At 49.0% G+C, this 10,879-nt stretch overlaps 5 protein-coding genes across 5 annotated transcripts; 3 read left to right on the top strand and 2 right to left on the bottom strand.

Moving 5' to 3' along the window:
- Nucleotides 1-2,516: 2,516 nt before the first annotated feature.
- N7508_004083 (C2H2-type zinc finger protein) lies at nucleotides 2,517-4,274 on the bottom strand (the record flags this gene model as incomplete). The annotated part of the gene is made up of 2 exons (XM_058462149.1): nucleotides 2,517-4,138; nucleotides 4,193-4,274. 2 exons carry the CDS (start codon nucleotides 4,272-4,274, stop codon nucleotides 2,517-2,519), a joined length of 1,704 nt encoding a protein of 567 aa, XP_058320774.1.
- A 255-nt stretch (nucleotides 4,275-4,529) lies between these two features.
- Nucleotides 4,530-5,266, top strand: N7508_004082 (DNA-directed RNA polymerase core subunit RPO26; the record flags this gene model as incomplete). The annotated part of the gene is made up of 4 exons (XM_058462148.1): nucleotides 4,530-4,561; nucleotides 4,704-4,985; nucleotides 5,058-5,177; nucleotides 5,233-5,266. 4 exons carry the CDS (start codon nucleotides 4,530-4,532, stop codon nucleotides 5,264-5,266), a joined length of 468 nt encoding a protein of 155 aa, XP_058320773.1.
- Nucleotides 5,267-6,077: 811 nt separating this feature from the next.
- On the top strand, nucleotides 6,078-7,460 carry N7508_004081 (MCT family MFS transporter; the record flags this gene model as incomplete). Its single annotated transcript, XM_058462147.1, has 2 exons — nucleotides 6,078-6,274; nucleotides 6,332-7,460. The coding sequence occupies 2 exons, from the start codon at nucleotides 6,078-6,080 to the stop codon at nucleotides 7,458-7,460; spliced, it is 1,326 nt and encodes a 441-aa protein (XP_058320772.1).
- Nucleotides 7,461-7,919: 459 nt separating this feature from the next.
- N7508_004080 (peptide alpha-N-acetyltransferase complex B subunit NAT3) lies at nucleotides 7,920-8,627 on the bottom strand (the record flags this gene model as incomplete). The annotated part of the gene is made up of 3 exons (XM_058462146.1): nucleotides 7,920-8,091; nucleotides 8,152-8,383; nucleotides 8,459-8,627. The coding sequence occupies 3 exons, from the start codon at nucleotides 8,625-8,627 to the stop codon at nucleotides 7,920-7,922; spliced, it is 573 nt and encodes a 190-aa protein (XP_058320771.1).
- A 424-nt stretch (nucleotides 8,628-9,051) lies between these two features.
- Nucleotides 9,052-10,383, top strand: N7508_004079 (uncharacterized protein; the record flags this gene model as incomplete). Its single annotated transcript, XM_058462145.1, has 2 exons — nucleotides 9,052-9,764; nucleotides 9,819-10,383. The coding sequence occupies 2 exons, from the start codon at nucleotides 9,052-9,054 to the stop codon at nucleotides 10,381-10,383; spliced, it is 1,278 nt and encodes a 425-aa protein (XP_058320770.1).
- Nucleotides 10,384-10,879: the final 496 nt, after the last annotated feature.

The following is a 10,879-nucleotide window of genomic DNA, read 5'->3' as shown; positions in this document are numbered from 1 at the left end:
GACTGCTCTCCATCGGTAGTGCACGGAACTGTCCCTGCAAGACCCATCGTGTTGAAAGATGCGTATACCAATGGAACGGTGTCAAACGACATCGATGCGTAAACCAGTGATATCCGAACCCTAGCGGTCAAGGAATCTTGAATTCCCCACAGTAGCAAAAGCAAAGGGAGCACAGGCGCATAGAGATTGTTCTTGATGAAATTTGGGATGACCTATATATGGTAGAGTAGTAGCAGCTGGAGAAAGATAAGCAGATAGCCGGTAATCTTCCCGGGAGCACGCCATACCCGCCTATCAATATCAACGTCCTCCCGTCTTAACCTCGTAGAATGAATTTGACGTTATCTCACATGGCTGCAGACTCTAGAGGGTCGGAAGAAATGTTACTATACTTCAGGCGATTGGTGGGATAGCCTGATTTGCTCGAATCTCCGAGTTAGATTGTTCGGTTCCGATGATAGGAATTTGATGGCAAAAGCATATAAATTGCGTCTTCTTAGCCAGGTTATTTTTGCGGTAGCAAAGAAATTTGGCGGCTGGAAAGGCAGGCCCGAGTTTATCATTGATATCCTCTTGGGTCATAAACACTGATGACTCTTTGAGTTTCTCGGTGATGATCCATGTCTGGGAAGGTAATTGAGGGCTTTGCTTGGCCTCTGTGATAACCCCGCTACTATTAGGGCAACCTAGAAGGTTGGATTCATCGCTATATATGTTGAATCAACGAATTTCTATGAGTTATAGTAAGATCTGTATTGGTATAGCCATAGCTATGAGGGCAGCGAAAGAGAAAGGTAGGGCAGAAGAAAAGGGTGAAAGTTAACTCAGAACCTATGACGGATCTATGATAAGAAGTGAAGTCAAGTAGGAGCCAAGTAAGGGTGAAAGCCGGACCACTGGCTACTTGGACTAACTTGAAGTTTTCAATAAAGAAGTTCAAAGCGAGTGAGAGCCTCGCGCTATCAGGATCACCATTTTTTAAACTAGTGAGCTTTTACGGCTTGACAAATAGGCTATTTTGTGGTAAACTGGTAGAGGGGTCAATATCCCCCTTATTTGCTAAGCTCCACCATGTGTAGCATCTACAGATCGGCGATACTTCGTTTAATCCCTGGGGCCTAGCTCCCTGAAGCGAGAACAGAAGAATCAGTATTGTGAAAGCTTTTTGCCGATACTTCGTGCAGTCCTCAAATCGCAACTGATCTGTAATTCAGGACCTCGGCATTTTTTTACTGTGGCTCGTGCAGCTTGGACGTGACTTGCAGAAGTAGCAAAAAAAGACATTCGGACAGTCTCATTTTTCAGTGTTGGAGGAATGATACGCCTGACATAGTCAGTGGCTGATGCTTCGGTCAGGTTCAGACTAGGAGCAACGTTTTCATAAACTTAGCACGTTCATCAGCGTTGTCTCTGCGATGAGGAATGATGGCACCAAGCCAATTACAATTTTGCAACAACCGCGGAGGTAAGGCAAGGCGACTCCGTATTGGGGAGGCTTGAGCTGCTGTATCTTCCAAAGCTGCCATATAGTCTGGTCCAAATGAGGCATTGAGCTTTGCATCCTGAACTATCCACCGGAAAACACCTTGATCTGAGTGAGTATCCCGATAGCCACGGGTAGCAAAAGACCGTATAGATTGAATCAGCGCTAAAGCGCATTGCATCCTGCCATCCACGGTTTGTTGTAAGTTCGCTTCCGCAGATCGAAGGCGGATAACTTCGGCTTTAAATTCGTTGATATAAGTTTGAGTTCGTTATCGATGGTCCCTATACACGCCTCAGCCATCTTCTCATGAGACTTGCGTGCCATTCTTACCGTTGTGCACGTAAGACTTGTTCTCGCTTCTTGCTTGGTGGGACTTTCTGGGTCCTAGCTGTCAGCCCTCGACGGCTTTGAGTAACAGGCGCTTGGAACTGGAAATTACCGAGGAGCTTTGGTTGTCGTTTCACTATTGAAGAGCGATTTTCTGTTTTGTCCATGGTCAGACTGTCAATAGAACTGGAGTTGCTGGCCTCGTCAATTGAGCACAGATGTCCCTGCATTATCTACGGTGTACTGTCCACCTGTCTTGGAGAACCGTATAGGATTACAGGCTGGGAAGTGATAGCTTTTGAGCATGCGTTTGCTGAATAATAGATGTGCGCGTATGACGGATAGAGCCTTCCATAGACACCAGTTGTATAGGACTAGATCTCGCCAAGGCTCGCTGTATAGGTAAGGTCCAGATCGCAGGCCAATAGGCCCGGTCTACTCTTGGTCGTGGATTTGCTTTATCCGGACCTCATAGGAAGCTTTGATCAGAACGTAATGTGAACGTTGGAGAATTAATAGAACTGACAAGGAGGGGTTGATATAAAAGAGTTGAAAGTGCTGGAAGGAAGCAAAGTGATCAGGCAAGGCAACGCCACAAATATAGTAGAAATACGTCGTGCAGACCTATATTAGAGAAATGAAAAGGGAAAAAGTATTTTGCTATGCCGCTATATAGTCATAAAAGTCGTAAAGATGATCCTGTTCATTGCTCCATCAAATTGTAAGCAAGAACAGGGTCGATCATAGCCATATCATTATGGCCGGATATCACAGAATCAATTTCGCCGCTTGCACCCGCTGCAAAGTCATCTTGCGCCAAATAATCGGTATTCAGACCTTGCTTGCCGGGAAGGTAGTTCGAGTCGTTCGACTGTGAGCCGAAAGCCATATCTGATGAGCCGTCGCCCCCAATATAATTTTCCCTGAAGAAAGACTGGCCCTCCTGATCAAGACCGAGACCATACATGCCCAATGAGTTGCCTCCAGTGATGGAGTCATCAGCAAGCAGGGCACGTTGCATGAACAGACCCTGCACCTCGTCTTCGGAGCAGCCATGTTTGCTGCTCATGTGCACCCAGAGATCGTAGTCGCGATGGAAACGATGAGGACACTGATCGTAGAAGCAGGCAATGTGTCGGCCTGTTTCTTCAACATAACCCTGGCCTGTGAGGGCGGCCAAGGTAGAAATAGAGCCATGCGAGGGTTTGCTGCTCAGTCCCAATCGTTGACGCCGCTCGGCCTTGGCATTCTGAAGTCCCATATGGGCAGTGCGTATATGTTCCTCGAGTGCGAGTTTACTACCGTAACGGTTTCCGCATCCAATTGCATCCCAGCCTGCAACCTTTTTGGAGGATGAAAGGTCTGTTTCGCCACAGACAAACCGCTTTTCGCCTTCGTGGACGGTGCGAATATGGACTGTCAGGTTGCCCTGCTTCGTAAAGCTGCGATCACAGCCAGAGTAGGTGCAAACGAACACTTTACGCTCTTCAAGGCTGACATCTCCGTGAGCAACCTCAAGATGGCGTCGGAGCTCTCGTGATGTGGAGCACACAATCGGGCAATGAGGACACTTGGGAGGGTGAACGATCCGGATATGATCTTGTAGAAGGGCATAGGTGGGAAATGTCGCTTCTTGGTTCGGACTGTCGGTACGGTTCATGTCTGATGATTGATCTGGCAAGGTTCCAGAACACTCTGTACAAGTGAATCGCTTTTCGGCATGGACCCTGCTTTCGTGGGCTCGCAGGTTTCCAGCGGTGTCAAAGGCCATTTGACATTTCTGGCTCGTTACTGGATCTGTATGTGTACACGGGTATGGTTTCTGCTTGAGATGAACGGTCGTGACATGTTTCTGAAGCGTCGTGTGCTTTCGGAATGTCTCGTTGCACGGTGGATACTCAGTACAGCGGAACTTGTCCCTTCCATCATGCGCAGCTTCATGTCGGCGGAGTCGTGAGCCGGTCACGAAGCTTTTACCGCACCCCGGTCTGTTACAAACGTAATCTCGGACACCAGTATGGGCACTTTTAATGTGGTGGTTCAGATGCGAAGTGCGTAGAAATGTCTTGTCACAGCCCTCGAATGTGCACTGGAAGAGTCTTTCGTTGTTGTGTGATCGAATATGTTCCTGGAGACGAGCTGGACGATTGAAGGCTTTGTCGCATCCCTCAAATGGGCAACGGTGGATTTTGAGCTCGGATGGATAGCGGGAGGACGTAGTTGAGTATGGAGTGGCAGGAGTCTCGTTCAAGTCTTGGCTCATAGCACTCGGAGTGCCTGGGGCTGAGTATTCAGCATCAGAATGAGTCTCCTCATAAATGGGGTCTGTGGATGATCAGCAGTTTGGTCCCTTTATCATTATCTAGAGATGAAGCGTACCAGAGGTGTCCAGGAGTGTTTCCTTCTGGTGGCGCTTGGGAGTCGACGCTCCTTGTGACAGAGACTTCCTTTTCTGGGCCATGATGATAGGTCCCTAAGAAGACGATTGAAGAAAAAGGGAATTCCCATGCAGGGAATGGAACATCTGACGTGAACGTCAAAATAATTTTATTTTGCCAAAAAGGCGGTGACGGGGAACGCGAGAGGAAGTTTTTCCGCTCCAAGGATTTTACAAGCATCAATCCCACCAAGGTCTCCGGGTCGCTTCTCTCCATTCGGGTCTTTTCTCGATCTCTACGGCTTACGGATCTTCCGCTCATTCAGCCTACCAGCCATCATGTCTGACTACGGTGACAACGACGCTGAACCGTAAGAGCTACCTCCCCACATCTTGAGGTTGATCAGACCCGGGGCGCAACAGAGCTCAGGTTCTGTCTCGCCTCCGACCACCCTCAAATTGTTTTCGCCCGAATCGCCACAAAAACTGTTGCTAATTTGATTGTTTGCGCAGCTATGACTATGAGCCCGGCGAGGATGTGTTCGAGGAGATGGAGCCCGAGGATTTGGCTGACCAAGAGGGCCTCGAGGGCGAGGAAGGCGATGGCGATATCTACAACCCTGCTGTCAATGGCGACAACGTCGTCACTTCGGGCGACCCCAATGCCGGATACACCGGGAAGGTGATGGAACAGTCGCGCGAGAAGAAGGTTCCCAATGACCAGCGCACCACTACCCCGTACTTGACCAAGTACGAGCGTGCGCGCGTCCTCGGCACCCGTGCCTTGCAGATCAGGTGCGTCCCCAGCTATATAAAATATTGCCGAAATGGACCGGAGACAAGATCGAAATGCTGACATCTCTCTAGTATGAACGCTCCCGTTCTCGTTGATCTCGAGGGTGAAACCGATCCCCTCCAGATTGCCATGAAAGAGTTGAACCAGAAGAAGATTCCCCTGATCGTGCGCCGATACTTGCCCGATGGATGGTAAGGATACCCCGATAAGACATAAGTGGTGGGCTATATCTAACAATGACTTCAGGTACGAGGACTGGACTTGCGAGGAGCTGCTGTAGAAGCTCCACAAGTATCAATTATTCTCACGGTGGCTGTTTACCATCTTTTCCTTTTCTTTGGGTTTCAGCATAGCGTTTGGAGTTCCGGGATTCGAAGAAGCTGTCAAAAAAAGAGCTTTGAATGTCTTGGATGCATGGACAGAAGGTCTTTGCACATTTAAAAGACCCAAAAAAGATATCCAGAAATAATATGACGCTTTCTTCATTTCTCCCGATGTATGTAGTATGCAGACCACGTGCCGAGTCGGTCAATCATTTGCCGCAAGTGGAATCCTGACGTACTCAAGTCTCTTCACCTCTCATATTTTAGTCAAGGAATCAACTCCCAGTCTCCTATCTCCGAGGCATTAGAGAGGTATCAGAATGCACAAAGGCCCACTAAGATCCCTGTCATTTGGGGTCAGACGCACTAATCTGATCTTGGGGTCGGTTCGCCTGGATAACCGGCACGTAGACTACGGATCATCATTGGATCATCTGTCGATGTCCACCGGCAGACAGGTGAAAAGATGTCTCCGTCGTGGATGAGGACCCAGTGGGCCCTATGCCGCTGCCTGAAAGGCCCTTCCATTCGGCACCTTCCGCCCCCAGGGCAGCTTGGCCCTGGTGAGCCCCGCTTGGCTCGGGGTTTCTGATCAACTCCGACGATTTTTTATAAAAGGGTCCCATGGCTTCATGAAACCAGTGTCTTGCCTCGTTGCTTGTGGTGGACTCTTTAGCTCACTCTCGTCGCCCACTCAACCACTTTGTCCACTCTCGACTCTCACGCCTGTGATCTTGCGCATTGTTCAATCATTGCAAGACACTGAATATGGGTTCCACTAATTTGGATCTAGAGCAGAAGGCGTTTACTGAACCTTCGGCCGCTCAACATGACAATTTTGTCACCTCTCCCAATGCCTCGGATTCTGTGGCCGAAAAAGAGCCCGAGTCTGAGTTCGTTTATGATACAGGCCTCAAGCAATGGCTCCAAGTGCTGGGCTCATTTTTCCTCTTCTTCAACTCATGGTATGTCTCCACTGAATCCACATGGAGTATACCGAGCTGACGAGGTTCAATGAACAGGGGCGTCATCAACACCTGGGGTGCGTATCAATCCTATTATGAGCAGGAACTACTCGTCGGCACTTCGTCATCCACAATTGCCTGGATTGGGTCGTTGCAATCATTCCTGTTGATGATGGTTGGAGCCATCACAGGCCCACTGTTCGATGCAGGCTACTTCCGGGCCCTCATCAGCGTTGCCGCCTTTCTTATGCCATTTGGCTTGATGATGACCAGCCTGGCCACTCAATACTGGCAGCTGATCCTTTCTCAAGGTATCTGCTGTGGTCTGGCAGCAGGTTGTCTTTTTGTTCCATCCGTTGCCATCCTGCCACACTACTTCAAGAACAAGAAAGGATTGGCGAACGGCCTTGCTGCCAGTGGTAGCAGTATCGGCGGCGTTGTCTATCCAATCATGTTTGACCAGCTGCAAAACAAGGTCGGCTTTGCCTGGGCCACTCGGGCCCTGGGTTTTGTCTCTTTCGGTACAATTTGCTTTTCCGTTAGCATCATGCGTGCGCGTTTCCAGCCAAAGGAGAAGCGCAAGCTCTGGCAATTTTCTGCCTTCAAAGAACCCGCTTTCACTATCTTTGTCATTGCCATGTTTGTGGGGTTCCTGGGATTCTACAATTTCCTGTTTTATGTGCAGTCGTACGCAATTGAGACACACATTGTCGACCCGAATCTAGGGTTCTATCTCCTGTCCATGCTGAATGCCGCTTCAACATGCGGCCGTATTGGCCCCAATTTCCTCGCTGATCACGTCGGTCCTCTGAACATGCTCACTCCCTTAGTTACCATCACCGCGATTCTTGCCTTTATCTGGATTCGGGTTCACACCGTACCTGGTATCATCATTCTGGCCGTGCTTTACGGCTTCTTCTCTGGGGGCTTTGTTTCTCTGCCGCCTGTGGTGATGGCTACGATGACTCCAGATGTCCGCGATTTAGGCACACGGCTAGGCATGGTCTTTACTGTGACCTCCATCGGTCTGTTAATCGGGACACCCATCGGTGGTGCAATTCTGGGCGACAACAAGAACTTCCTCGGATTGCAACTCTTTACGGCTTGTTGTCTAATCACATCTACATTCCTCTTTGCAACTGTGCGGTTCTTGCGCACAGGTCCTAACCTTCGTACGAAAGCCTAATCAAAAGTGCGGCACCTCACATCTCAAAATTCTGGAAACCGCATTTCCTCTTCTATGAACGCACGGTGGAGGTGACTTTACTTTGCTACAGAAAGGTGGCTGTGCAACCCTCAACATTGTCACTCGGATCAAATGAAAACTGGAAACACAGGCCTTCCATCGACATGACAAACTCCCCTAGTATAGGGTATGACATACCCACGAAAAGCTTTGCATACATTTAGCTCCTGGGAGACCCTTGTTTGCATTTTATGGAGTGGGTGGTAAGCATGACGCAATAGCCACGCTACATGGGCGAAACAAAATAGGCTAGTTGCTTTTAACTCTAATTCTTCATGATACGAACTTTGCCGTCCAGTCTAACAATTGTAGTAAACTTGATGTCCGGCATGATGACCGATGCCATGTCAAAGTTGAGAAACGTATTAACAAGAAACGCATTAGTAAAAGGTATCATCGCTACATAACATCTTCAGGCCCAACCCGGAACTCCTCCCCATTTTCTCGCACATGCTCGAGCTTCTTGTCCCGACTGCATGGTTTCCGCATGTCGAATGCGTCCTCCCCGGTATCCGACATGCCTGATGGATCATCACTGTAGTAATTGACCACACGCCGGAAGACAGAGTATCTGATTTGATTCAAATTTGTCAGGAATCATCTTCCCAGGCTTGTTCAGTGTCTCACTCACCCCATGTCTCTGTACATATTACTGGCTACCTTATTTCCGGCACGGACGTATAGATCCACGAACCAGGCGTCATTGCTGTCGGATCCACGTTCCAGCTGCTCGGTCAGGCGACGGGCAAAGCCTAAACGGCGCCAGGCGGGTGCAACGGTCAAGACAGTAATGTGACCGTGCCACGGTGTGTAATGCTCGGAGTGTCGCATAGAGGGGTGTTGCTCTTCGAGCTTGCCCATGACTTGTAAGGAGAACAAGAGTCAGCCAATACATTCTTGGTCGCCAGTTGAGGTTTCAGATGTCAAGTATAGCATACTGTAACCCACAATGCCTGCATCACGGTCTTTCACCGTGCTGAATAGTGATGGCCACTTATTCAAGTAATTGAGGTAGAAACCAAGGTCATAGTTCTCAGTGAGGGGGTCGAGGTTTGTGCGGTTCGTTTTGAGGAGGTCCAAGGGGGACATGCGCTCTACGGAGCTCATTTTGGCGTCTTGAAGTTGAGAAACTGAGAGAAGATCTAACTTATCGAAAGAATGTGGGGTTTGATACCTTCGTCATTTTCTGCCGAGCGGTGACGCTTGTTCGGTGAATTAATCTCCGTGTTGATTGCTTCGTATACAACTGTGCCCCTCTTGCATCCTGGCGATGCAATTGCTTTGACACTTCGATCTTTTTAAACATATCATCTTCATTATCTCCTTTATTTCTCGCTATCTATTCTGGATTATTGACTCGGAACGGAGACATCCACACTAGCGGATATCGGAATCAACATTGCGCCTACAGCTCGACCAAGACAACCCTTGTTTCATTCGCCTAGGTATTTCGCTTATAAATTGGCTACCGTCGATTCCTGTTAAAATTTGCTCCAACTAAGATTGTTGCAAGATCCTTGCAGTCGATACAATGCCCCTCCCTCCTTCTCCCCTGAAACTCTCTCACCGCTACCCATCAACAATGGACGACTCACCAATTTCACCCGGGACTTCAAATATGAATGGATTTGCATTACCAAGTCCTCGGTCACCGCAAACACCCCGTCTCTCAGCTCCTCCGTCCCCAATCGCGTCTCGCCATAACTCAACGGCCATGAGTGGATCCCACCGCGAATCCGGGGATTTTTCTGGCGCCGCCGAGGCAGGTGGCGGAGGCTTGGGGAATCTGGCAGATGAGCTAGCTGATGCTTGGGATCAAGAAGATGAGGGCTATGGGTATGCTTCAGGTCAGGAAAATGGCCGCGCGGGGTCACAGCAGATGGATCAGAGTGATATGGAAGATGCATATATGCAGTCTGTGCACGATATGCGCACTCGGACGCCATCTCCGTCTCCAGAGCGGGACTCGCTTCATTCAGAGAGGACTAAGAACCGCGCAAACCATCTGCGACAACACCGACGACAGGAGTCGCAATATGATGGTTCAGATTATGGCCCGGATTCGGACCTAGACGAGGCTGCGGATATCTCTCCAGCACTGGAGAATCAAATGGCTGAAATTGAAAGCCTTGTTCGGCGAGGCATAGAAAATAATGGAAGTGAGAATGACTATGTCATTCAGCGGACAGTCGAGTCTTTGAAAGACCTCGGCGGGCAGAGCGGCATTGAGAACAGTGCCATGAGGTAAGGCATCCATTTCATGAAACACCAGTATCGGGTATTAATCTTCATGTACAGACTCATCACTGCCCATTCCTCAATCACATCGCATCTCACACATCAAACCCGCACCCTCCAATCCCTTATCCACCCACTCCTGTTCTCTCCCTTCCCCCTCCTCTCCGAAGATGCCATCGACTCTCTCATGCCCCTAATTGACGAAGGTTTATTGCCAAACCTCCCATACCCTTTTCCCGAACAGTCTCGTCGCGGCTCCAGGCCAACTACTCCACAGTCATCTGCTCATAACCCGCTAGTCTCTCTACAAGCGCTCATCTCCCAAACTGCCGATATCACTCATTCACTTCGCGGTCTAAGTGACACGCTCTACGAGTCAAGACAATTAACATCTACCGCTTCCCGCCGACTACGATCTGCGCGTGAACTCGTCGCTGAAATCCGACGGGAAGAAGAAAGCCGCGAAGAAGGCTCGCGGTGGATCGAGCGAGGTGAATGGGACCGCCGACTGAAAGACCGAGAAGCCGGTAAAGTCTGCGGAGATGTAGTCAGTGGCTTTGAAGCTGTCTGTGGGGAGTGGCGAGAGAAGCTGTTCGGGGCGAATGCTGAAGTTGCTGCTGCATAGCCTCATGTTCCTGGTTGTTGATCATATCTGGGATGTTTCATTATTATACAGGTCTATGGTCTAGATTGCTGTCCTTTATTTTTGTTATTTTGTCGGATATCCATATTGATTTGATCGGGCCGTTTCTTCATTTGGCCCTTGTTTATATTGAGACTGAGCTTCTTAGATTACATACAGATAAGCTCGAAACAGTGATACCATTTCTTCTATTTGACAGCTGGAGCAATCCATGTTCTTCGTACCGTCGATCGTAGTGCTGTCATATAAGAAGCCAACCTACAGTAAGTAACGCAGCAAACACGGCATGACATAGCGCCGATCAATCTTCGATTATGTTGCCCGATGAGGAGAAAAGTAAAATGTTGGTATGGCTGTCATCTTATAATTCTTTTTTCTTTTTGCTCCCTTTACGCCTAACCCTACACTCATCAAAGTTATACGAGGGTTGAGGCTATTTATAGGGTGAGGCTGGATCTCCTCTTTTCGTCAGCCTGAA

This window comes from Penicillium antarcticum, assembly GCF_028974205.1.
Source record: "Penicillium antarcticum strain IBT 31339 chromosome Unknown utg000004l_segment0_segment0, whole genome shotgun sequence".
NCBI lineage: Eukaryota > Fungi > Ascomycota > Eurotiomycetes > Eurotiales > Aspergillaceae > Penicillium > Penicillium antarcticum.
The sequence above is the reverse complement of the archived record's forward strand: the minus strand, read 5'-3'. Positions and strand labels throughout refer to the sequence as shown.